General features: G+C 40.3%; 1 protein-coding gene across 1 annotated transcript in view; it reads left to right on the plus strand.

Annotated features, from left to right (window-relative positions):
* Positions 1-27,750, plus strand: part of HECTD4 (HECT domain E3 ubiquitin protein ligase 4) — a 666,929-nt gene that overhangs the window by 80,438 nt on the left and 558,741 nt on the right. Inside the window, exons 3-6 of the mRNA XM_053699752.1 lie at positions 9,154-9,243; positions 11,257-11,387; positions 11,773-11,881; positions 27,289-27,427. Coding sequence (XP_053555727.1) covers positions 9,154-9,243; positions 11,257-11,387; positions 11,773-11,881; positions 27,289-27,427 — 469 coding nt within the window. The remainder of the gene's footprint in view (positions 1-9,153; positions 9,244-11,256; positions 11,388-11,772; positions 11,882-27,288; positions 27,428-27,750) is intronic.

Consider the following 27,750-nt stretch of genomic DNA (forward strand, 5'->3'; position numbering starts at 1 on the left):
TTTCTCCAACATAGGTGTGTCCGGTCCACGGCGTCATCCTTACTTGTGGGATATTCTCTTCCCCAACAGGAAATGGCAAAGAGCCCAGCAAAGCTGGTCACATGATCCCTCCTAGGCTCCGCCTACCCCAGTCATTCTCTTTGCCGTTGTACAGGCAACATCTCCACGGAGATGGCTTAGAGTTTTTTAGTGTTTAACTGTAGTTTTTATTATTCAATCAAGAGTTTGTTATTTTGAAATAGTGCTGGTATGTACTATTTACTCAGAAACAGAAAAGAGATGAAGATTTCTGTTTGTATGAGGAAAATGATTTTAGCAACCGTCACTAAAATCCATGGCTGTTCCACACAGGACTGTTGAGAGCAATTAACTTCAGTTGGGGGAACAGTGAGCAGTCTCTTGCTGCTTGAGGTATGACACATTCTAACAAGACGATGTAATGCTGGAAGCTGTCATTTTCCCTCTGGGATCCGGTAAGCCATGTTTATTACGATTGTAAATAAGGGCTTCAAAAAGGGCTTATTAAGACTGTAGACTTTTTTTGGGCTAAATCGATTGATTATTAACACATATTTAGCCTTGAGGAATCATTTTATCTGGGTATTTTGATATAATAATATCGGCAGGCACTGTTTTAGACACCTTATTCTTTAGGGGCTTTCCCAAAGCATAGGCAGAGCCTCATTTTCGCGCCGGTGTGGCGCACTTGTTTTTGAGAGGCATGGCATGCAGTCGCATGTGAGAGGAGCTCTGATACTTAGAAAAGACTTTCTGAAGGCGTCATTTGGTATCGTATTCCCCTTGGGGCTTGGTTGGGTCTCAGCAAAGCTGATACCAGGGACTGTAAAGGGGTTAAAGTTCAAAACGGCTCCGGTTCCGTTATTTTAAGGGTTAAAGCTTCCAAATTTGGTGTGCAATACTTCTAAGGCTTTAAGACACTGTGGTGAAAATTTGGTGAATTTTGAACAATTCCTTCATGTTTTTTCGCATTTGCAGTAATAAAGTGTGTTCAGTTTAAAATTTAAAGTGACAGTAACGGTTTTATTTTAAAACGTTTTTTGTACTTGTTATCAAGTTTATGCCTGTTTAACATGTCTGAACTACCAGATAGACTGTGTTCTGAATGTGGGGAAGCCAGAATTCCTATTCATTTAAATAAATGTGATTTATGTGACAATGACAATGATGCCCAAGATGATTCCTCAAGTGAGGGGAGTAAGCATGGTACTGCATCATTCCCTCCTTCGTCTACACGAGTCTTGCCCACTCAGGAGGCCCCTAGTACATCTAGCGCGCCAATACTCCTTACTATGCAACAATTAACGGCTGTAATGGATAATTCTGTCAAAAACATTTTAGCCAAAATGAACACTTATCAGCGTAAGCGCGACTGCTCTGTTTTAGATACTGAAGAGCATGACGACACTGATATTAATATTTCTGAAGGGCCCCTAACTCAGTCTGATGGGGCCAGGGAGGTTTTGTCTGAGGGAGAAATTACTGATTCAGGGAACATTTCTCAACAAGCTGAACCTGACGTGATTGCATTTAAATTTAAGTTGGAACATCTCCGCATTCTGCTTAAGGAGGTATTATCCACTCTGGATGATTGTGACAAGTTGGTCATCCCAGAGAAACTATGTAAAATGGACAAGTTCCTAGAGGTGCCGGGGCTCCCAGAAGCTTTTCCTATACCCAAGCGGGTGGCGGACATTGTTAATAAAGAATGGGAAAGGCCCGGTATTCCTTTCGTCCCTCCCCCCATATTTAAAAAATTGTTTCCTATGGTCGACCCCAGAAAGGACTTATGGCAGACAGTCCCCAAGGTCGAGGGAGCGGTTTCCACTTTAAACAAACGCACCACTATACCCATAGAGGATAGTTGTGCTTTCAAAGATCCTATGGATAAAAAATTAGAAGGTTTGCTTAAAAAGATGTTTGTTCAGCAGGGTTACCTTCTACAACCAATTTCATGCATTGTCCCTGTCGCTACAGCCGCATGTTTCTGGGTCGATGAGCTGATAAAGGCGGTCGACAGTGATTCTCCTCCTTATGAGGAGATTATGGACAGAATCAATGCTCTCAAATTGGCTAATTCTTTCACCCTAGACGCCACTTTGCAATTGGCTAGGTTAGCGGCTAAGAATTCTGGGTTTGCTATTGTGGCGCGCAGAGCGCTTTGGTTGAAATCTTGGTCGGCTGATGCGTCTTCCAAGAACAAGCTACTTAACATTCCTTTCAAGGGGAAAACGCTGTTTGGCCCTGACTTGAAAGAGATTATCTCGGATATCACTGGGGGTAAGGGCCACGCCCTTCCTCAGGATCGGCCTTTCAAGGCAAAAAATAAACCTAATTTTCGTCCCTTTCGTAGAAACGGACCAGCCCAAAGTGCTACGTCCTCTAAGCAAGAGGGTAATACTTCTCAAGCCAAGCCAGCTTGGAGACCAATGCAAGGCTGGAACAAGGGAAAGCAGGCCAAGAAGCCTGCCACTGCTACCAAGACAGCATGAAATGTTGGCCCCCGATCCGGGACCGGATCTGGTGGGGGGCAGACTCTCTCTCTTCGCTCAGGCTTGGGCAAGAGATGTTCTGGATCCTTGGGCGCTAGAAATAGTCTCCCAAGGTTATCTTCTGGAATTCAAGGGACTTCCCCCAAGGGGGAGGTTCCACAGGTCTCAGTTGTCTTCAGACCACATAAAAAGACAGGCATTCTTACATTGTGTAGAAGACCTGTTAAAAATGGGAGTGATTCATCCCGTTCCATTAAGAGAACAAGGGATGGGGTTCTACTCCAATCTGTTTATAGTTCCCAGAGGGAACGTTCAGACCAATCTTAGATCTCAAGATCTTAAACAAGTTTCTCAAGGTTCCATCGTTCAAGATGGAAACCATTCGAACTATTCTTCCTTCCATCCAGGAAGGTCAATTCATGACCACGGTGGATTTAAAGGATGCGTATCTACATATTCCTATCCACAAGGAACATCATCGGTTCCTGAGGTTCGCATTCCTGGACAAACATTACCAGTTCGTGGCGCTTCCTTTCGGATTAGCCACTGCTCCAAGGATTTTCACAAAGGTACTAGGGTCCCTTCTAGCTGTGCTAAGACCAAGGGGCTTTGCTGTAGTACCTTATTTGGACGACATTCTGATTCAAGCGTCGTCCCTTCCTCAAGCAAAGGCTCACACGGACATAGTCCTGGCCTTTCTCAGATCTCACGGATGGAAAGTGAACGTGGAAAAGAGTTCTCTATCTCCGTCAACAAGGGTTCCCTTCTTGGGAACAATAATAGACTCCTTAGAAATGAGGATTTTTCTGACAGAGGCCAGAAAAACAAAGCTTCTAGACTCTTGTCGGATACTTCATTCCGTTCCTCTTCCTTCCATAGCTCAGTGCATGGAAGTGATCGGGTTGATGGTAGCGGCAATGGACATAGTTCCTTTTGCGCGCATTCATCTAAGACCATTACCACTGTGCATGCTCAGTCAGTGGAATGGGGATTATACAGACTTGTCTCCGAAGATACAAGTAAATCAGAGGACCAGAGACTCACTCCGTTGGTGGCTGTCCCTGGACAACCTGTCACAAGGGATGACATTCTGCAGACCAGAGTGGGTCATTGTCACGACCGACGCCAGTCTGATGGGCTGGGGCGCGGTCTGGGGATCCCTGAAAGCTCAGGGTCTTTGGTCTCGGGAAGAATCTCTTCTACCGATAAATATTCTGGAACTGAGAGCGATATTCATTGCTCTCAAGGCTTGGCCTCAGCTAGCGAGGGCCAAGTTCATACGGTTTCAATCAGACAACATGACAACTGTTGCGTACATCAACCATCAGGGGGGAACAAGGAGTTCCCTAGCGATGGAAGAAGTGACCAAAATCATTCTATGGGCGGAGTCTCACTCCTGCCACCTGTCCGCTATCCACATCCCAGGAGTGGAAAATTGGGAAGCGGATTTTCTGAGTCGTCAGACATTGCATCCGGGGGAGTGGGAACTCCATCCGGAAATCTTTGCCCAAGTCACTCAGCTGTGGGGCATTCCAGACATGGATCTGATGGCCTCTCGTCAGAACTTCAAAGTTCCTTGCTACGGGTCCAGATCCAGGGATTCCAAGGCGGCTCTAGTGGATGCACTAGTAGCACCTTGGACCTTCAAACTAGCTTATGTGTTCCCGCCGTTTCCTCTCATCCCCAGGCTGGTAGCCAGGATCAATCAGGAGAGGGCGTCGGTGATCTTGATAGCTCCTGCGTGGCCACGCAGGACTTGGTATGCAGATCTGGTGAATATGTCATCGGCTCCTCCTTGGAAGCTACCTTTGAGACGAGACCTTCTTGTTCAGGGTCCGTTCGAACATCCGAATCTGGTTTCACTCCAGCTGACTGCTTGGAGATTGAACGCTTGATCTTATCGAAGCGAGGATTCTCAGATTCTGTTATCGATACTCTTGTTCAGGCCAGAAAGCCTGTAACTAGAAAGATTTACCACAAAATTTGGAAAAAATATATCTGTTGGTGTGAATCTAAAGGATTCCCTTGGGACAAGGTTAAGATTCCTAGGATTCTATCCTTCCTTCAAGAAGGATTGGAAAAAGGATTATCTGCAAGTTCCCTGAAGGGACAGATTTCTGCCTTGTCTGTGTTACTTCACAAAAAGCTGGCCGCTGTGCCAGATGTTCAAGCCTTTGTTCAGGCTCTGGTTAGAATTAAGCCTGTTTACAAACCTTTGACTCCTCCTTGGAGTCTCAATTTAGTTCTTTCAGTTCTTCAGGGGGTTCCGTTTGAACCCTTGCATTCCGTTGATATTAAGTTATTATCTTGGAAAGTTTTGTTTCTAGTTGCAATTTCTTCTGCTAGAAGAGTTTCAGAATTATCTGCTCTGCAGTGTTCTCCTCCTTATCTGGTGTTCCATGCAGATAAGGTGGTTTTACGTACTAAACCTGGTTTTCTTCCAAAAGTTGTTTCTAACAAAAACATTAACCAGGAGATTATCGTACCTTCTCTGTGTCCGAAACCAGTTTCAAAGAAGGAACGTTTGTTGCACAATTTGGATGTTGTTCGCGCTCTAAAATTCTATTTAGATGCTACAAAGGATTTTAGACAAACATCTTCCTTGTTTGTTGTTTATTCCGGTAAAAGGAGAGGTCAAAAAGCAACTTCTACCTCTCTCTCTTTTTGGATTAAAAGCATCATCAGATTGGCTTACGAGACTGCCGGACGGCAGCCTCCCGAAAGAATCACAGCTCATTCCACTAGGGCTGTGGCTTCCACATGGGCCTTCAAGAACGAGGCTTCTGTTGATCAGATATGTAGGGCAGCGACTTGGTCTTCACTGCACACTTTTACCAAATTTTACAAGTTTGATACTTTTGCTTCTTCTGAGGCTATTTTTGGGAGAAAGGTTTTGCAAGCCGTGGTGCCTTCCATTTAGGTGACCTGATTTGCTCCCTCCCTTCATCCGTGTCCTAAAGCTTTGGTATTGGTTCCCACAAGTAAGGATGACGCCGTGGACCGGACACACCTATGTTGGAGAAAACAGAATTTATGTTTACCTGATAAATTACTTTCTCCAACGGTGTGTCCGGTCCACGGCCCGCCCTGGTTTTTTTAATCAGGTCTGAGAATTTATTTTCTTTAACTACAGTCACCACGGTACCATATGGTTTCTCCTATGCAAATATTCCTCCTTAACGTCGGTCGAATGACTGGGGTAGGCGGAGCCTAGGAGGGATCATGTGACCAGCTTTGCTGGGCTCTTTGCCATTTCCTGTTGGGGAAGAGAATATCCCACAAGTAAGGATGACGCCGTGGACCGGACACACCGTTGGAGAAAGTAATTTATCAGGTAAACATAAATTCTGTTTTCGCTAACTGCTCCAGGTCTCTCAGATGGGAAGGGTTTCTTTTACCAACTGCTGTTTTGAGATCTCTCCACAGGTGCTTTATGAGTTTTAGATCTGGACTCCTTGCTGGCCAGTTCAGTACTCTCCAGCGCTTTATCTTAAACCATTTCTGGGTGCTTTTTAAAGTGTACTTTAGGTCATTGTCCTGCTGTAAGACCCATGACCACAGAATTCTTTGGTAGTCTTCATATTTCATAATGCCATGCACACAGTCAAGACATCCAGTGATTGAATATTTTTCTGAAAACATTAGAATGATGGGCTTTACCAAAAAACTGTAGTTTTATTTTGTTTGTCCACAGCACGTTCTCCCAAAATAATTTTTGCTTCCTCAAGTAATTTTTGGCAAACTGCAATATGGCTTTTTTATTTTTCTGTGTCAGCAGTGGGGTCCTCCTGGGTCTCCTACCATAGCATTCCTTTTCATTCAGATGGCGACGTAAAGTGCGAGCTAACACATTTGTACCCTGTGCCTGAAGGTCAACTTGAATTTGTCTGGAAGTTGATTCAGGTACTTTATCCACCATTCGAACAATCCTTCATTGCAATCTTTGATGAATTTTTCTCTTTCGTCCACGTCCAGGGAGATTAGCTACAGTGCCATGGGCTGTAAACTTCTTGACAATGTTGCGCACATTGGACACAGGAAGATTAAGATCTCTGGAGATGGAACCTTGAGATTGTCAATACTTTTCCACAATTTTTTTTCTCAAATCCCCCATACAATTTTTTGCTTCTCTTTCTCTTCTCCATTCTCAGTGTGGCACACAGAGACATGCAACAGAAAGGTTGCCGGTGTGATTTCTATATTGTCAGCACCTGTTAATTGATACAGGTGAGTTTAATTGCAAATTACAGGCATCAGGGACATTTTTTTTGTGAGCCCTGGAGCATTATTTTTTCCCCGCACTTTGGGTTAATGCATGTTTGGTTGCCCTCCGGTACGCGCACTTTAAGTGTGCTAATCTCTCTTATGACAGTTGAGTTTTCACGTCTATCTATTTAGCTGAGCGTTATCCAGGCTTCAGATGTTATGTTTACTTGTCCCCTGCATTATTTTTCAGTTCAGTTTAGCGTGCTTTGAGTTTGTAAGGGTTTTTTATTTTTTTATTATAGCTTCTTTAGGAGGGGTAAGTTTTCCATTCCTCAAGAGCTTTTTATATTTTATGCCCTTGTTTTTCAATGTTAAAATGGAGCTTTCCGATTCTGTCCCTAAATCTACCTTAAATACCAAGTTCCATGAACACCTTCCTACCTATATTAAAGGGACAGTCTACACCTTGGTCATCTTTAAAGTCTTACTTTAGATTAAGCTGCAAATATCCTACTGCACCCAGCAGTAATAGTAAAAAAGTTATTTTAAAATGAATATTGATTCTTTTCACCTTTTAAATGGCTGCCAAGCTCTGCCCACTGATGACATCACAATCTGAACTGCGTACAACCTGCAGGAGTGAGCACAGCTGTAAATTTGCTGGTAGAAAACTGAGGTAGCCAGAATGTAGCAGCTAAGAACTGTAATAGCACAGGTCGTACCGTGCACCCCGGGCTGGAGTAGGAGGATTTTATGCTTTCATAACTAATAAATATACAGAGTAGAAAACATTTGAAAGCAACAGATGAGCTTTCTAAAGTAACACATGGCTTTATTAATTACTTCTAGCAAGTCCATATGTTCACTGCTAGTGTCCTGTAAAACTTTAATCATGGAAGGCTATGCGGCATATTCACTTTGGAATTCTTCACTGCTCTTGTTGGGAAAGTCCATTATTAGAGATGCTGTTCTACCTTCTCTTCCAAACATGAACTTTTATTAGTAAATATGGGCAATATTTGTACTACATTTAAGTGCTCATGCCTTTCTCTCCCAAATTAACTTAAACATAATAAAAATATAAATTTAGATTATCTTGTCGTTTACCACTGAAAACCGCTTTCTTCGCTGTCCCTTGAAACACTTGAGTGTACATTGGATGCTTTGCTGCTATGATGCTGCAATATACTAATCAATAATCACTAAGCTTAGTGTCAGAGAAAAACTGATATGGCTCTATATGAATTGGTATGTGCTTTGTACCATGCTTATGCGCTCCCAGCAGCAAAACCTTATCATGCACAAAGATACCTATCAAGGACAACATTCAAGGTGTGACAACTGCATCTCTTCCTTCCCACTTATTGCACAATTGTGCTTAAGCATTTGGTTGAATGCAGAGGTATCCAGGCAGGCTTAGTAACGTGAGTATCCAGGCTAGTAGATTCGTTCTCGCACCAAGGCAGCCAAATATGAGCCCGCCCTTAGCAGGAGTTTTAGGCATTGGGCCTCCCCTCTGATGAAATTTACAAGACAACGACACCCCCTTCACCCTTTAATAGATGTTCTTTTATTTTAATATTTATTTTTAGTTTTAATTTGTGGAATTTACATCTGTTCTCGGGTTCACACAAAGCTCCCAAAAGCTGATTCTGCTCAACCAAAAGAGAGCTTCACGCAAGTTACTGATCAAAACAAATGCAATGCGGTCTCTGAGCGATTTCGACAGCAGTGCCTTTCTTTCACCTACAGGGCAGGACAGGGCCCTCTACCCACTTGTTCCCTATAAATGTTACCTTGCATGTCATTCCTCTGTTCATAGCACTGCAGAATCTGTTGGTGCTCTACAAATAACAATAATAATAATAATAGGGCTGTGCCCCAAAATGTTGCTGATCCTTGCTTTTATTATTGCTAAAGAAAGCATCATTTGGATGGTGTGGTTACATTGTATCTTTTTATATGTAGTTGCAAACACTGCTGCCGCTGCTAAAGACATGTGCATTCTCCTGAGCCCCTGTCAAACTGCCTGTGTTGTACTCTTCAACAAAGAATACCAGGAGAACAAATCAAATATAATAGAAGTAAATTTGAAAGTTGGTTAAAATTGTATTCTCTATCTGAACCATGAACGTTTGATTTTGACTTAACTGTCCCTTTTACGTGCCAGTGTGTTTCATATGTTTTTTTTTTTTCTAATTTTTAAAAATGAAATAGTGAAAAATGTTTGTTTCTGGTTTTGCTTTTATGCTAAGTTATTTAAGTTATTTGGCACAATACAGTTTACGTTTTTAATTTCCATTGGTTATTAGTTGAAATCAGATATGTCGCTTTAGTTTTAACATTAGGGTGGTACTGACACATGAAGGTTCACACACACTGATTTACATATGCAGGCATAACATTTTTTTATCTTTTTTTTTTTTTCCCTCTCTAGGGGATCATTGAAAACTTTTGTTCACACAGTACACTTGCTGCAGAAACAGACGGATTTAGGTTCACTGCCTGTGGCAGATGTATTATATAGGTAAGAAACCATTTTTAATATATTGCTGCATTTTTATTTTATAATGTTGACATTGTTATGTTGCGGTTAACTAGTTAAATATTATTAAACTAGAGTGGAAATTATATGAGCTCTAAAAACAATAAGCAATCGAATATATTGATTTAGACTGGTAATTGAATTGATCTGCATGCTTAAAATTCACCTGTTTAAATGCATAATTGAGACCTTGATTCTCTTTGGTAAAAGTTTGCTGATCAGTCATTGTCCCAGTGAAAGGTGAAAAAAAATGTCAGTTGCTGATTTCAGCAGATTGAATCATCTTTTATACAAAGCCACAAGAGTGCTTTTGTCCTTAGTGTCCAGTTTGTATGTGCTGATTGTTCACTTTTAACTGCATCCTTTATTGCAAACGCTTCTTCAGATCACGACTTGAGGCAGAAGAGTTGTAATAGTTGTAAGAGTTGTAAGAGTAATCCAGTGTTACTATCTAGTGATACAGTTTTGTATAACTAATTAATAGAATATTAAAGAAAATGCATATTTTCAACAGAGAATTATTGTAATTTTTAACTGCTTTTCACAGTCAGGGTTTTTGCGTCTTTTAAATGGCTGCTATTTTCAATACGATTTTAAAAAGAAAAGTCAGGTTACAAATCTAGTCTACAAGGCCCAGTAATATGACAGGTACACTTGTCAATCACCATATGCGGTACGTGGAATATATTTTCCACAGATCAGAAGGAAATATGGTAGTGTTTAGATATGTGTGTGGGAGGGCAGATACATTTGTTTATAAAGTGTTCCTGCAATAAATAAGTGCAGCAAACTTCCCAGGAGGAGATGACTATTTTTGGTATGTGATGTTTGGAAGAATCACTGAAGCTGAAAACCACAATGGATATCCCCCCCTAATCTTTCCTTCTTAAAAGGACATTAAATTCATTTTATGTACATCCAAAATAAATCTCTGCATTGCAAACACAATCTCCATACAAAAACATTTAAAACTATAATTTTCTTTTAAAGCAAATTAAGTCCAGAAGCAAATACATTTATATTTTTTTTAAAAAAAAATTTTTTAACCAATGACTGAAGAGCTTGCTCAAGAAGTTTGTGAACGCTTGCTACTGTACTAGAAATGCTCCCCCCCCATAACTATTTGAGTATAGTGAAAGCAAAATATTAATGGACTGTTAAAATGAATCTTTCAATGTGTGCATATTATGTATCCACAATCAAGTAATGCTTTGAGAAAGATGTGCACGTAAAATTAAAAGCTCCTGAGCCTACCTTAGTATGCTCATCAACAAACAATGCCAAGAGAACAAAGCAAACATAACAGAAGTAAATAGGAAAGCAGAATTTTAAAAAGAGATTGCATGTTGTATTTAAATCATGACAGTTTAATTTTGACTTAAAGTGCATTGAAAAGTTAACAGCATAAATGGTACATTTTGAGTTATACGCCTTTAATGATGCTTCCTAATACCTTAAAGTCTATTTTTTTTTCTTAAGTGTTTGTTTTTGTCCAGTGAACAATTTGTTTCTTCTTAGAATACATTTTTATAAGACTTTTATGTTTTTTTGGGAACATTTATTTTTAAGTATACTTTGGTAGGCAGAAGAATGATTGTGGTTGGCTTATAAAGTACAGCTGTTCTCTCTGAATGTTATCATGGTGTTGCCATTGTATTTATTTTAAATGACTGTTGTATGTACATCACTGTTGGAGACAGCCTGTACCAAACATGAGATTGAGAACGAGCTCTAGTTCACTTCTTTGTACATTGAAAAGAATTCTTATGAAGATGGCAGAACTGATGTTCCCTAAGCTTGATGATAACGTTAGGTAGAATGACTGTTGTTAAAAGTACAAGTACGTAGCTTTAAATAACAGACCGGAATAGCAGGCTCATCTTTTAATGCTGTTATTTTGACTGAATTTTTTATGCTTTATGAAATGTATATTCCTCTAAGTGATGCAGCTGTTTCAGATTCTGCTGTAACTTGTCATTTTTGTTCATCTTAAAGATTGCTGCTTTTGGAAGGAGGGCCAGGATCTCCCTCTTGTTTACTTGGAAGCAAACACATAGTAACATGGGGTTTTGAAGATATGCTTCCAGCTCCTGATGGGACCAGTGGTTCAAACAATGAGAATAAAGGTACATATAGTAAGTGATGATCAATAGTAACTAACTGTCCTTATATCCAGAGAAAACCTGTATTGCTAATCTCTTAAAACAATGGGTGGATTATGCAAGAATTAGCCTAATTAGTAACAAAAATAAATGTTTTTAAGGGAAGTCAGCAATAATAGCTGCTTATAGTATCTACGAATAGTGTTAACCATTAGCAGTCTTTAACTTTGCAATATATTAATTTTCAGCTTTCATCATCTAAACCTCTGACATAAGAGGAAAGTTCTTAGGATTAACTACTGTGGAAAATTATACTCTGCCATGCCTTATTGTTTAGCAATATTTAAGTGAATCTGCTAAAACTAATAGTGTTAGATTTTCTTCTTCTTATTATTATTTGGAATTGCAGATGCTGACTTGGGTCGGTGTTTGGCATCAGATGGCCTTTATCTGTACACAACTAATTCTGTTGGCAAAGGAGTTAGCAAACTTGGGTCTGGCCTACATGGTACTTTACGGTAAGTGTCCAGCTTTGCTGAGAAAAACTGTCAAAATGCACTGAGATAAAAGGCGGCCTTCAAGGGATTAGAAATTAGCTAATGAGCCTACCTAGGTTTAGCTTTCAACAAAGATTACAAAGAAAACAAAGCAAATTTGATGATAAAAGCTAATTCGAAATAGTTTAAAATTTCATGTCCTATCTGAATCATGAATGTTTAATTTTGAGTAGACTGTTCCTTTAAGTTTTTCTGTAAGTGTCTGGATTCTTGCATAAGGTGGGTTTCAAGTTATATGTGTCTCAAGACATCTGTCTTCCCTTATTTTATCCAGATAAGAAGCCAGTAAACCACCTTTGATGTTGTATGTTGTCTACACATTTGACCTGATCATAAGAAAGAAAGTAAATGGTCAGACTACTGGCGATTTTACAGGGTTATTGCAAAGTTTGTATACTTGCAAACATTGCTGTTTCCTGATGGATTGCTTGATGCTTTTCACATAACGAAGATTATCAATGCCACTGTGCCTAAAGGGACAGATTAACCTGAATTTTTCTCCCCTTTAATTTGTTCCCAGTGATTTTTTGTTCTTATAATTTGAAGAGATTTGGAAATCCAGAGCTTTTTAGGGGGCCGATTGATCAATGTCTGTCTATGTATGTGTATGTATGTGTATGTGTATGTATATGTATGTGTATGTGTATGTATATGTATGTATGTATGTGTGTATATGTATGTGTGTGTGTGTATATGTATGTGTGTGTGTGTATATGTATGTGTGTGTGTGTATATGTATGTGTGTGTGTGTGTATGTATGTGTGTGTGTGTATATGTATGTGTGTGTGTGTGTATGTATATGTATGTGTGTGTGTGTATATGTGTGTGTGTATGTATATATGTGTGTGTGTGTGTGTATGTATATATGTGTGTGTGTTTTTCTCCATCATTGGTGTGTCCGGTCCACGGCGTCATCCTTACTTGTGGGATATTCTCTTCCCCAACAGGAAATGGCAAAGAGTCCCAGCAAAGCTGGTCACATGATCCCTCCTAGGCTCCGCCCACCCCAGTCATTCTCTTTGCCGTTGCACAGGCAACATCTCCACGGAGATGGTTAAGAGTTTTTTTGGTGTTTAAATGTAGTTTTATTCTTCTATCAAGTGTTTATTTTAAAATAGTGCTGGTATGTACTATTTACTCTGAAACAGAAAAGGATGAAGATTTCTGTTTGTAAGAGGAAGATGATTTTAGCAGACAGTAACTGAAATCAATTGCTGTTTCCACACAGGACTGTTGAGATGAAGTAACTTCAGTTGGGGGAAACAGTTAGCAGTCTTTTTTGCTTAAGGTATGACTAGCCATATTTCTAACAAGACCATGTAATGCTGGAAGGCTGTCGTTTCCCCTCATGGGGACCAGTAAGCCATTTTCTTAGTTAAACATAAAAGAATAAAGGGCTTCAAAAAGGGCTTAAAAACTGGTAGACATTTTTCTGGGCTAAAACAATTGCTTTACTAGGCATATTATGCAGATTCTAACTAATTATTGGTATTATAATCTTGGGGAACGTTTAGAAAAACGGCAGGCACTGTGTTGGACACCTTTTTCAGATGGGGGCCTTTCTAGTTATAGACAGAGCCTCATTCTGGGACTGTATAGGGGTTAAATGTAAAAACGGCTCCGGTTCCGTTAATTTAAGGGTTAAAGCTCTGAAATTTGGTGTGCAATACTTTTAATGCTTTAAGACACTGTGGTGAAATTTTGGTGAATTTTGAACAATTCCTTCATACTTTTTCACATATTCAGTAATAAAGTGTTTTCAGTTTGAAATTTAAAGTGACAGTAACGGTTTTATTTTAAAACGTTTTTTGTGCTTTGTTGACAAGTTTAAGCCTGTTTAACATGTCTGTACCATCAGATAAGCTATGTTCTATATGTATGAAAGCCAATGTGTCTCCCCATTTAAATTTATGTGATAATTGTGCCATAGTGTCCAAACAAAGTAAGGACAGTAATGCCACAGATAATGATATTGCCCAAGAGGATTCCTCAAATGAGGGGAGTAAACATGATACTACATCATCCCCTACTGTGTCTACACCAGTTATGCCCACACAGGAGGCCCCTAGTACATCTAGTGTGCCAATACTTATTACCATGCAACAATTAACGGCTGTAATGGATAACTCCATAGCAAATCTTTTATCCAAAATGCTTACTTATCAGAGAAAGCGCGATTGCTCTGTTTTAAACACTGAAGAGCAAGAGGACGCTGATGATAACTGTTCTGACATACCCTCACACCAATCTCAAGGGGCCATGAGGGAGGTTTTGTCTGATGGAGAAATTTCAGATTCAGGAAAAATTTCTCATCAAGCTGAACCTGATGTTGTGACATTTAAATTTAAATTAGAACATCTCCGCGCACTGCTTAAGGAGGTGTTATCTACTCTGGATGATTGTGACAATTTGGTCATTCCAGAGAAATTATGTAAGATGGACAAGTTCCTAGAGGTTCCGGTGCCCCCCGACGCTTTTCCTATACCCAAGCGGGTGGCGGACATAGTAAATAAAGAGTGGGAAAGGCCCGGCATACCTTTTGTTCCCCCCCCTATATTTAAGAAATTATTTCCTATAGTCGACCCCAGAAAGGACTTATGGCAGACAGTCCCCAAGGTCGAGGGGGCGGTTTCTACTCTAAACAAACGCACTACTATTCCTATTGAAGATAGTTGTGCTTTCAAAGATCCTATGGATAAGAAATTAGAGGGTTTGCTTAAAAAGATTTTTGTACAGCAAGGTTACCTCCTACAACCAATTTCATGCATTGTTCCTGTCACTACGGCAGCGTGTTTCTGGTTCGAGGAACTAGAAAAATCGCTCAGTAAAGAATCTTCGTATGAGGAGGTTATGGACAGAGTTCAAGCACTTAAATTGGCTAACTCTTTTGTTTTAGATGCCGCTTTGCAATTAGCTAGATTAGCGGCGAAAAATTCAGGGTTTGCTGTCGTGGCGCGCAGAGTGCTTTGGCTAAAGTCTTGGTCAGCGGATGTGTCTTCCAAGACAAAATTGCTTAACATTCCTTTCAAAGGTAAAACATTATTTGGACCTGATTTGAAAGAGATTATTTCAGACATCACTGGGGGAAAGGGCCACGCCCTCCCACAGGATAGGTCTTTTAAGGCTAATAATAAGCCTAATTTTCGTCCCTTTCGCAGAAACGGACCAGTCTCTAATTCTGTATCCTCTAAGCAAGAGGGTAATACTTCACAACCCAAACCAGCCTGGAAACCAATGCAAGGCTGGAACAAGGGTAAGCAGGCCAAGAAGCCTACCACTGCTACCAAAACAGCATGAAGGGATAGCCCCCGATCCGGGACCGGATCTAGTGGGGGGCAGACTTTCTCTCTTTGCTCAGGCTTGGGCAAGAGATGTTCAGGATCCTTGGGCGCTAGAAATAGTTTCTCAAGGTTATCTCCTGGAATTCAAGGAACTACCCCCAAGGGGAAGGTTCCACAGGTCTCAATTATCTTCAAACCAAATAAAGAGACAGGCATTCTTACATTGTGTAGAAGACCTGTTAAAGATGGGAGTGATACATCCAGTTCCAATAAGAGAACAAGGAATGGGATTTTATTCCAATCTGTTCATAGTTCCCAAAAAGAGGGAACATTCAGACCAATTTTGGATCTAAAGATCCTAAACAAATTTCTCAGGGTACCATCGTTCAAAATGGAAACTATTCGAACGATCCTACCTACTATCCAGGAAAATCAATTTATGACTACCGTGGATTTAAAGGATGCGTACCTACATATTCCTATCCACAAGGAACATCATCAGTTCCTAAGGTTCGCTTTTCTGGACAAGCATTACCAGTTTGTGGCACTTCCATTTGGATTAGCCACTGCTCCAAGGATTTTCACAAAGGTACTAGGGTCCCTTCTAGCGGTTCTAAGACCAAGGGGCATTGCAGTAGTACCTTACTTGGACGACATCCTGATTCAAGCGTCGTCCCTGTCAAAAGCAAAGGCTCATACGGACATCGTCCTAGCCTTTCTCAGATCTCACGGATGGAAGGTGAAAAAAGAAAAAAGTTCTCTGTCCCCGTCAACAAGAGTTCCCTTCTTGGGAACAATAATAGATTCCTTAGAAATGAGGATTTTTCTGACAGAGGTCAGAAAATCAAAACTTCTAAGCTCTTGTCAAGTACTTCATTCTGTTCCTCGTCCTTCCATAGCGCAGTGCATGGAAGTAATAGGATTGATGGTTGCAACAATGGACATAGTTCCTTTTGCACGAATTCATCTAAGACCATTACAACTGTGCATGCTCAGACAGTGGAATGGGGATTATACAGACTTGTCTCCGACGATTCAAGTAGATCAAAAGACCAGAGATTCACTCCGTTGGTGGCTGACCCTGGACCATCTATCCCAGGGAATGAGCTTCCGCAGACCAGAGTGGGTCATTGTCACGACCGACGCCAGCCTAGTGGGCTGGGGCGCGGTCTGGGAATCCCTGAAAGCTCAGGGTCTATGGTCTCGGGAAGAGTCTCTTCTCCCGATAAACATTCTGGAACTGAGAGCGATATTCAATGCTCTCAGAGCTTGGCCTCAACTAGCAAAGGCCAAATTCATAAGGTTTCAGTCAGACAACATGACGACCGTTGCATATATCAATCATCAGGGGGGAACAAGGACTTCCCTGGCGATGAAAGAAGTGACCAAGATAATTCAATGGGCGGAGGATCACTCCTGCCACTTGTCTGCGATCCACATCCCAGGAGTGGAAAATTGGGAAGCGGATTTTCTGAGTCGTCAGACATTCCATCCGGGGGAGTGGGAACTCCATCCGGAAATCTTTGCCCAAATAACTCAATTATGGGGCATTCCAGACATGGATCTGATGGCGTCTCGTCAGAACTTCAAGGTTCCTTGCTACGGGTCCAGATCCAGGGATCCCAAGGCGACCCTAGTAGATGCACTAGTAGCACCTTGGACCTTCAACCTAGCTTATGTATTCCCACCGTTTCCTCTCATCCCCAGGCTGGTAGCCAGGATCAATCAGGAGAGGGCCTCGGTGATCTTGATAGCTCCTGCGTGGCCACGCAGGACTTGGTATGCAGACCTGGTGAATATGTCATCGGCTCCACCATGGAAGCTACCTTTGAGACAGGACCTTCTTGTTCAGGGCCCATTCGAACATCCGAATCTGGTTTCCCTCCAACTGACGGCTTGGAGATTGAACGCTTGATTTTATCAAAGCGTGGGTTTTCAGATTCTGTAATAGATACTCTGATTCAGGCTAGAAAGCCTGTAACTAGAAAAATTTACCATAAAATATGGAAAAAATATATCTGTTGGTGTGAATCTAAAGGATTCCCATGGAACAATATAAAAATTCCTAAGATTCTATCCTTTCTACAAGAAGGTTTGGAGAAAGGATTATCTGCAAGTTCTCTGAAGGGACAGATCTCTGCTTTATCTGTTTTACTTCACAAAAGACTGGCAGCTGTGCCAGATGTTCAAGCATTTGTTCAGGCTCTGGTTAGGATCAAGCCTGTTTACAGACCTTTGACTCCTCCCTGGAGTCTAAATCTAGTTCTTTCAGTTCTTCAAGGGGTTCCGTTTGAACCCTTACATTCCGTAGATATTAAGTTATTATCTTGGAAAGTTTTGTTTTTGGTTGCAATTTCTTCTGCTAGAAGAGTTTCAGAGTTATCTGCTCTGCAGTGTTCTCCGCCCTATCTGGTGTTCCATGCAGATAAGGTGGTTTTGCGTTCTAAGCCTGGTTTTCTTCCGAAAGTTGTTTCCAACAAAAATATTAACCAGGAGATAGTTGTACCTTCTTTGTGTCCGAATCCAGTTTCAAAGAAGGAACGTTTGTTACACAATTTGGACGTAGTCCGTGCTCTAAAATTCTATTTAGAGGCTACTAAAGATTTCAGACAAACATCTTTCTTGTTTGTTGTTTATTCTGGTAAAAGGAGAGGTCAAAAAGCGACTTCTACCTCTCTTTCCTTTTGGCTTAAAAGCATTATCCGATTGGCTTATGAGACTGCCGGACGGCAGCCTCCTGAAAGAATCACAGCTCACTCCACTAGGGCTGTGGCTTCCACATGGGCCTTCAAGAACGAGGCTTCTGTTGACCAGATATGTAAGGCAGCGACTTGGTCTTCACTGCACACTTTTGCCAAATTTTACAAATTTGATACTTTTGCTTCTTCGGAGGCTATTTTTGGGAGAAAGGTTTTGCAAGCCGTGGTGCCTTCCATTTAGGTGACCTGATTTGCTCCCTCCCTTCATCCGTGTCCTAAAGCTTTGGTATTGGTTCCCACAAGTAAGGATGACGCCGTGGACCGGACACACCAATGTTGGAGAAAACAGAATTTATGCTTACCTGATAAATTACTTTCTCCAACGGTGTGTCCGGTCCACGGCCCGCCCTGGTTTTTTAATCAGGTCTGATTAATTATTTTCTCTAACTACAGTCACCACGGTATCATATGGTTTCTCCTATATATATTTCCTCCTGTCCGTCGGTCGAATGACTGGGGTGGGCGGAGCCTAGGAGGGATCATGTGACCAGCTTTGCTGGGACTCTTTGCCATTTCCTGTTGGAGAGAATATCCCACAAGTAAGGATGACGCCGTGGACCGGACACACCGTTGGAGAAAGTAATTTATCAGGTAAGCATAAATTCTGTTTTTATGATTATGTTAGAGCATGCGATTTTAAACAACTTTCAATTTACTTCTATTAACAATTTTTCTTCATTCGCTTGGTGTACCTATTTGTTTAACCCCTTAATGACCGGACCATTTTTCAATTTTCTTACCCTTAATGACAATGGCTATTTTTACATTTCTGCTGTGTTTGTGTTTAGCTGTAATTTTCCTCTTACTCATTTACTGTACCCACACATATTATATACCGTTTTTCTCGCCATTAAATGGACTTTCTAAAGATACCATTATTTTCATCATGTCTTATAATTTACTACAAAAAAAATAATAAAATATGAGGAAAAAATGGAAAAAAACACACTTTTTCTAACTTTGACCCCCAAAATCTGTTACACATCTACAATCACCAAAAAACACCCATGCTAAATAGTTTCTAAATGTTGTCCTGAGTTTAGAAATACCCAATGTTTACATGTTCTTAGCTTTTTTTGCAAGTTATAGGGCCATAAATACAAGTAGCACTTCGCTATTTCCAAACCACTTTTTTTCAAAATTAGCGCTAGTTACATTGGAACCCTGATATCTGTCAGGAATACCTGAATATCCCTTGACATGTATATATTTTTTGTTAGAAGACAACCCAAAGTATTGATCTAGGCACATTTTGGTATATTTTATGCCACCATTTCACCGCCAAATGCGAGCAAATAAAAAAAAAACTTTACATTTTTCACAATTTTAGGTTTCTCACTGAAATTATTTACAAACAGTTTGTGCTATTATGGCACAAATTGTTGTAAAAGCTTCTTTGGGATCCCCTTTGTTCAGAAATAGCAGACTTATATGGCTTTGGCACTGATTTTTGGTAATTAGAAGGCCGCTAAATGCTGCTGCGCACCACACGTAAATTATGCCCAGCAGTGAAGGGGTTAATTAGGTAGGTTGTAGGGAGCTTGCAGGGTTAATTTTAGCTTTAGGGTAGAGATCAGCCTCCCACCTGACACATCCCACACCCTGATCCCTCCCAAACAGCTCTCTTCCCTCCCCCACCCCACAAATGTCCCCGCCATCTTAAGTACTGGCAGAAAGTCTGCCAGTACTAAATAAAAGGAGTTTTTTTTTTTTTTTTTATAAAAAAAATAAAATATTTTAGCTGTGATGGACTCCTGCCTTAGCCCCAACCTCCATGATCCCCCCCCCAGCTCTCTAACCCTCTCCCCTATCTAATTGCGGCCATCTTGGGTACTGGCAGCTGTCTGCCAGTACCCAATTTGCCCCAAAAACAAGTGTTTCTTTCATGTAATTAACAAGAGTCCATGAGCTAGTGACGTATGGATATACATTCCTACCAGGAGGGGCAAAGTTTCCCAAACCTTAAAATGCCTATAAATACACCCCTCACCACACCCACAAATCAGTTTTACAAACTTTGCCTCCAAGGGAGGTGGTGAAGTAAGTTTGTGCTAGATTCTACGTTGATATGCGCTCCGCAGCAAGTTGGAGCCCGGTTTTCCTCTCAGCGTGCAGTGAATGTCAGAGGGATGTGAGGAGAGTATTGCCTATTGAATGCAGTGATCTCCTTCTACGGGGTCTATTTCATAAGGTTCTCTGTTATCGGTCGTAGAGATTCATCTCTTACCTCCCTTTTCAGATCGACGATATACTCTTATATTTACCATTACCTCTACTGATTCTCGTTTCAGTACTGGTTTGGCTTTCTACAAACATGTAGATGAGTGTCCTGGGGTAAGTAAGTCTTATTTTCTGTGACACTCTAAGCTATGGTTGGGCACTTTATTTATAAAGTTCTAAATATATGTATTCAAACATTTATTTGCCTTGACTCAGAATGTTCAACTTTCCTTATTTCCAGACAGTCAGTTTCATATTTGGGATTATGCTTTAATTATCTTATTTTTCTTACCTCAAAAATTTGACTTTTTTCCCTGTGGGCTGTTAGGCTCGCGGGGGCTGAAAATGCTTCATTTTATTGCGTCATTCTTGGCGCGGACTTTTTTGGCGCAAAAATTCATTTCCGTTTCCGGCGTCATACGTGTCGCCGGAAGTTGCGTCATTTTTTTGACGTTATTTTGCGCCAAAAATGTCGGCGTTCCGGATGTGGCGTCATTTTTGGCGCCAAAAGCATTTAGGCGCCAAATAATGTGGGCGTCTTATTTGGCGCCAAAAAATATGGGCGTCGCTTTTGTCTCCACATTATTTCAGTCTCATTTTTCATTTGCTTCTGGTTGCTAGAAGCTTGATGTTTGGCATTTTTTTCCCATTCCTGAAACTGTCTTATAAGGAATTTGATCTATTTTGCTTTATATGTTGTTTTTTCTCTTACATATTGCAAGATGTCTCACGTTGCATCTGAGCCAGAAGATACTACAGGAAAACCTCTGCCTGCTGGATCTACCAAAGCTAAGTGTATCTGCTGTAAACTTTTGGTAGCTATTCCTCCAGCTGTTGTTTGTATTAAATGTCATGACAAACTTGTTAATGCAGATAATATTTCCTTTAGTGATGTACCATTGCCTGTTGCAGTTCCCTCAACATCTAAGGTGCAGAATGTTCCTGATAACATAAGAGATTTTGTTTCTGAATCCATAAAGAAGGCTTTGTCTGTTATTTCTCCTTCTAGTAAACGTAAAACGTCTTTTAAATCTTCTCTCTCTACAGATGAATTTTTAAATGAACACCATCATTCTGATTCTTTGGACTCTTCTGGTTCAGAGGATTCTGTCTCAGAGATTGATGCTGATAAATCTTCATATTTATTTAAGATGGAATTTATTCGCTCTTTACTTAAAGAAGTACTAATTGCTTTAGAAATAGAGGATTCTAGTCCTCTTGATACTAATTCTATACGTTTGGATAAGGTTTTTAAAGCTCCTGCGGTTTTTCCAGAAGTCTTTCCTGTTCCTAATGCTATTTCTGCAGTAATTGCTAAGGAATGGGATAGATTGGGTAATTCATTTACTCCTTCTAAACGTTTTAAGCAATTATATCCTGTTCCGCCTGACAGATTAGAATTTTGGGACAAAATCCCTAAAGTTGATGGGGCTATTTCTACCCTTGCTAAACGTACTACCATTCCTACATCAGATGGTACCTCGTTTAAGGATCCTTTAGATAGAAAAATTGAATCTTTTCTAAGAAAAGCTTATCTATGTTCAGGTAATCTTCTTAGACCTGCTATATCATTGGCTGATGTTGCTGCAGCTTCAACTTTTTGGTTGGAAACTCTAGCGCAACAAGTAACAAATCGTGATTCTCATGATATTATTATTCTTCTTCAGCATGCTAATAATTTCATCTGTGATGCCATTTTTGATATTATTAGAGTTGATGTTAGATTTATGTCTCTGGCTATCTTAGCCAGAAGAGCTTTATGGCTTAAGACTTGGAATGCTGATATGGCTTCTAAATCAACTCTACTTTCCATTTCTTTCCAGGGAAACAAATTATTTGGTTCTCAGTTGGATTCTATTATTTCAACTGTTACTGGTGGGAAAGGAACTTTTTTACCACAGGATAAAAAGTCTAAAGGTAAAAACAGGGCTAACAATCGTTTTCGTTCCTTTCGTTTCAACAAAGAACAAAAGCCTGATCCTTCGTCCTCAGGAGCAGTTTCAGTTTGGAAACCATCTCCAGTCTGGAATAAATCCAAGCCTGCTAGAAAGGCAAAGCCTGCTTCTAAGTTCACATGAAGGTACGGCCCTCATTCCAGTTCAGCTGGTAGGGGGCAGGTTACGTTTTTTCAAAGAAATTTGGATCAGTTCTGTTCACAATCTTTGGATTCAGAACATTGTTTCAGAAGGGTACAGAATTGGTTTCAAGATGAGACCTCCTGCAAAGAGATTTTTTCTTTCCCATGTCCCAGTAAATCCAGTGAAAGCTCAAGCATTTCTGAATTGTGTTTCAGATCTAGAGTTGGCTGGAGTAATTATGCCAGTTCCAGTTCCGGAACAGGGGATGGGGTTTTATTCAAATCTCTTCATTGTACCAAAGAAGGAGAATTCCTTCAGACCAGTTCTGGATCTAAAATTATTGAATCGTTATGTAAGGATACCAACGTTCAAGATGGTAACTGTAAGGACTATATTGCCTTTTGTTCAGCAAGGGAATTATATGTCCACAATAGATTTACAGGATGCATATCTGCATATTCCGATTCATCCAGATCATTATCAGTTCCTGAGATTCTCTTTTCTAGACAAGCATTACCAATTTGTGGCTCTACCGTTTGGCCTTGCTACAGCTCCAAGAATTTTCACAAAGATTCTCGGTGCCCTTCTGTCTGTAATCAGAGAACAGGGTATTGTGGTATTTCCTTATTTGGACGATATCTTGGTACTTGCTCCGTCTTTACATTTAGCAGAGTCTCATACGAATCGACTTGTGTTGTTTCTTCAAGATCATGGTTGGAGGATCAATTTACCAAAAAGTTCTTTGATTCCTCAAACAAGGGTAACCTTTCTGGGTTTCCAGATAGATTCAGTGTCCATGACTTTGTCTTTAACAGACAAGAGACGTCTAAAATTGATTACAGCCTGTCGAAACCTTCAGTCTCAATCATTCCCTTCGGTAGCCTTATGCATGGAAATTCTAGGTCTTATGACTGCTGCATCGGACGCGATCCCCTTTGCTCGTTTTCACATGCGACCTCTTCAGCTCTGTATGCTGAACCAATGGTGCAGGGATTACACGAAGATATATCAATTAATATCTTTAAAACCGATTGTTCGGCTCTCTCTAACGTGGTGGACAGATCACCATCGTTTAATTCAGGGGGCTTCTTTTGTTCTTCCGACCTGGACTGTAATTTCAACAGATGCAAGTCTCACAGGTTGGGGAGCTGTGTGGGGATCTCTGACGGCACAAGGAGTTTGGGAATCTCAGGAGGTGAGATTACCGATCAATATCTTGGAACTCCGTGCAGTTTTCAGAGCTCTTCAGTTTTGGCCTCTTCTGAAGAGAGAATCGTTCATTTGTTTTCAGACAGACAATGTCACAACTGTGGCATACATCAATCATCAAGGAGGGACTCACAGTCCTCTGGCTATGAAAGAAGTATCTCGAATTTTGGTTTGGGCGGAATCCAGCTCCTGTCTAATCTCTGCGGTTCATATCCCAGGTGTAGACAATTGGGAAGCGGATTATCTCAGTCGCCAAACGTTGCATACGGGCGAATGGTCTCTTCACCCAGAGGTATTTCTTCAGATTGTTCAAATGTGGGGGCCCCCAGAGATAGATCTGATGGCCTCTCATCTAAACAAGAAACTTCCCAGGTATCTGTCCAGATCCCGGGATCCTCAGGCGGAGGCAGTGGATGCATTATCACTTCCTTGGAAGTATCATCCTGCCTATATCTTTCCGCCTCTAGTTCTTCTTCCAAGAGTAATCTCCAAGATTCTGAGGGAATGCTCGTTTGTTCTGCTAATAGCTCCGGCATGGCCTCACAGGTTTTGGTATGCGGATCTTGTCCGGATGGCATCTTGCCAACCATGGACTCTTCCGTTAAGACCAGACCTTCTGTCTCAAGGTCCTTTTTTCCATCCGGATCTGAAATCCTTAAATTTAAAGGTATGGAGATTGAACGCTTGATTCTTGGTCATAGAGGTTTCTCTGACTCCGTGATTAATACTATGTTACAGGCTCGTAAATCTGTATCTCGAGAGATATATTATAGAGTCTGGAAGACTTATATTTCTTGGTGTCTTTCTCATCATTTTTCTTGGCATTCTTTTAGAATACCGAGAATTTTACAGTTTCTTCAGGATGGTTTAGATAAGGGTTTGTCCGCGAGTTCTTTGAAAGGACAAATCTCCGCTCTTTCTGTTCTTTTTCACAGAAAGATTGCTATTCTTCCTGATATTCATTGTTTTGTACAAGCTTTGGTTCGTATAAAACCTGTCATTAAGTCAATTTCTCCTCCATGGAGTTTGAATTTGGTTTTGGGAGCTCTTCAAGCTCCTCCGTTTGAACCTATGCATTCATTGGACATTAAATTACTTTCTTGGAAAGTTTTGTTCCTTTTGGCCATCTCTTCTGCTAGAAGAGTTTCTGAATTATCTGCTCTTTCGTGTGAGTCTCCTTTTCTAATTTTTCATCAGGATAAGGCGGTGTTGCGAACTTCTTTTGAATTTTTACCTAAAGTTGTGAATTCCAACAACATTAGTAGAGAAATTGTGGTTCCTTCATTATGTCCTAATCCTAAGAATTCTAAGGAGAAATCATTGCATTCTTTGGATGTTGTTAGAGCTTTGAAATATTATGTTGAAGCTACGAAATCTTTCCGTAAGACTTCTAGTCTATTTGTTATCTTTTCCGGTTCTAGGAAAGGCCAGAAAGCTTCTGCCATTTCTTTGGCATCTTGGTTGAAATCTTTAATTCATCTTGCCTATGTTGAGTCGGGTAAAATTCCGCCTCAAAGAATTACAGCTCATTCTACTAGGTCAGTTTCTACTTCCTGGGCGTTTAGGAATGAAGCTTCGGTTGACCAGATCTGCAAAGCAGCAACTTGGTCCTCTTTGCATACTTTTACTAAATTCTACCATTTTGATGTATTTTCTTCTTCTGAAGCAGTTTTTGGTAGAAAAGTTCTTCAGGCAGCGGTTTCAGTTTGAATCTTCTGCTTATGTTTTTTGTTAAACTTTATTTTGGGTGTGGATTATTTTCAGCAGGAATTGGCTGTCTTTATTTTATCCCTCCCTCTCTAGTGACTCTTGTGTGGAAAGATCCACATCTTGGGTAGTCATTATCCCATACGTCACTAGCTCATGGACTCTTGTTAATTACATGAAAGAAAACATAATTTATGTAAGAACTTACCTGATAAATTCATTTCTTTCTTATTATCAAGAGTCCATGAGGCCCACCCTTTTTTGTGGTGGTTATGATTTTTTTGTATAAAGCACAATTATTCCAATTCCTTATTTTATATGCTTCACACTTTTTTTCTTATCACCCCACTTCTTGGCTATTCGTTAAACTGATTTGTGGGTGTGGTGAGGGGTGTATTTATAGGCATTTTAAGGTTTGGGAAACTTTGCCCCTCCTGGTAGGAATGTATATCCATACGTCACTAGCTCATGGACTCTTGTTAATATGAAAGAAATGAATTTATCAGGTAAGTTCTTACATAAATTATGTTTTTTTGTTCTTTTGCTTTTTTTTATTTTTTCTGTAGTGTAGCAGCCCCCCACAATACCCCTATCCCCCTCCCCCTCCCAGATCCTTTTATATTATTTTTTAAAAAAATATTTCCCCCCCCCCCTCTTCCCTCCTCATTGGTGTCAGTGTCAGTGCCAGGTAATGCGCGATCGCGCACGCGCATGCGCGCTCCCGGCACCCGGCGTGCACATTGCACTTCAAGGAACCGGATGCCGGGTAGCGATGGGCCGCCCACCCGCCTCCCTGTTACGCTCCCACCCACCAACGAACCGGCACCATCGCTACCGGTGCAGAGAGGGCCACAGAGTGGCTCTCTCTGCATCGGAGTCTTCTAAATGGTATTGCAGGATGCCTCCATATGGAGGCATCACTGCAATACCCTGAGAGCTGCTGGAAGCGATTGCGATCGCTTCCAGCACTCTCTTAGGCAACTGACGTACCAGGTACGTCCATTGTCATTAACTGTTAGTTAATGCATGACGTACCTGGTACGTCAGTTGTCATTAAGGGGTTAAAAGCAGGGACAAATGCATAGGAGTCGTCTCATTTCTGGAGCACTATATTGCGGCAGTTTTGCAAGAATGTTATTTATTTGCAAGAGCAATAGATGCTAGCACATTTTCCTGCCATGTAGTGCTCCAGATGCCTATCTAGGTATCTCTTCAACATAGAATATCATTGGAACAAAGCAAATTTGATAAGTCAATTGGAAACTTTTTTTTAAAATGTTATGCTCTGAATCATAAACATTTTTTTGGAGTTTCATATTCCTTTAAAGCTGCACATCATCAAAATTTGAAAAACCCTGTATTAAAAATCTTCATTGAGTATGCCAGACCTGGTTGTACTGAGTATCTATCTTAATGGGACATAATACCCAAATGCTGAAACACTTGAAATTGATGCAGCATTGCTGTAAAAAGCTGACTAAAAATATCAACTGGACATCTCTATGTAAAAAAGAAAGATATGATTAAGTGCCTATAGGGCACGAAACTAGTCAGGGAGTTTGGAGTTGTGTATTCTTTTAACACATGTTTAAATAAGTTATATTTTTTAACTATTGGATTGCCCTGCTACTCCTTTGCCTCAGTGCTGCTGTATATGCTTTTTAAAAAAGAAAGATATTTTACCTCAAAATGTCCTAAGTTTTCACACCCCATTGTAAATTACTTTAAGCAGCAAATCAGTATGCCTGTCCCAGGACCTGCCTCATGCACACTCATGTCAACATGACATGACCAATAGCCTATTGCAAGCTTGAAACATTGTTTGTATGTTTGTACCCATGGATCCTACATAAAGAATAAAGTTCATTTTAAAGAATAGGTGGCTGGAAACCGTTTGTATTTTGCAGGTGATATTTTCATTTCCGCTTTTTAAAGTTATGCTGCATCACTTTCCAAGTCATTTAGCATATGAGTATTATGTCCCTTTAAATTGTTTTATATATGTTTGTACTTTAAGCTAACTAACAGAGTGGGGCTGCTGATTGGTTGTGTGTATTTTATTCCCATGCTTTAATTACATTAATAATTCTTATTCAACAATATTTTGATTTTAGGGGTTTTGTTTATTGTCGAAATGAAGAGCTAGAAGCTGGTTGGCTGGCACATGGAAGTGGTAAATTAATTCACCGGCCGGCATGCTTTGACAACAAACCTCATTATCTTTTCCAGATAATTGACGAGTACACTCTCCAGGTATGGAAGCTTTGATTTTTCGAAGTATGGTATTTTAGAATTAGTGGAAATTAGTCACTTTGTCTAAGTTAGATATAGAGAACGGAAGTTTTTAATCAAGAAGTTGGCTCTTAAAATATATATTACCCTAACTTAAACAGTTTTCTTTGTGCTAATTATTAGCAAAAATTGTAGTTTTCATATATGTAATAGGTAAAATGAACCACTTCTTAGTTTCAGTTATTTAAGAAAAAATGTCTACTACTAAGTAAAGCCAATTTGAAAAAGATTCAAAAACATAATAGTTGGTTAAAATAATAGCTAAAAAAAATAAAACAAAATAA

Source organism: Bombina bombina, chromosome 2 (genome assembly GCF_027579735.1).
Source record: "Bombina bombina isolate aBomBom1 chromosome 2, aBomBom1.pri, whole genome shotgun sequence".
Lineage (NCBI taxonomy): Eukaryota > Metazoa > Chordata > Amphibia > Anura > Bombinatoridae > Bombina > Bombina bombina.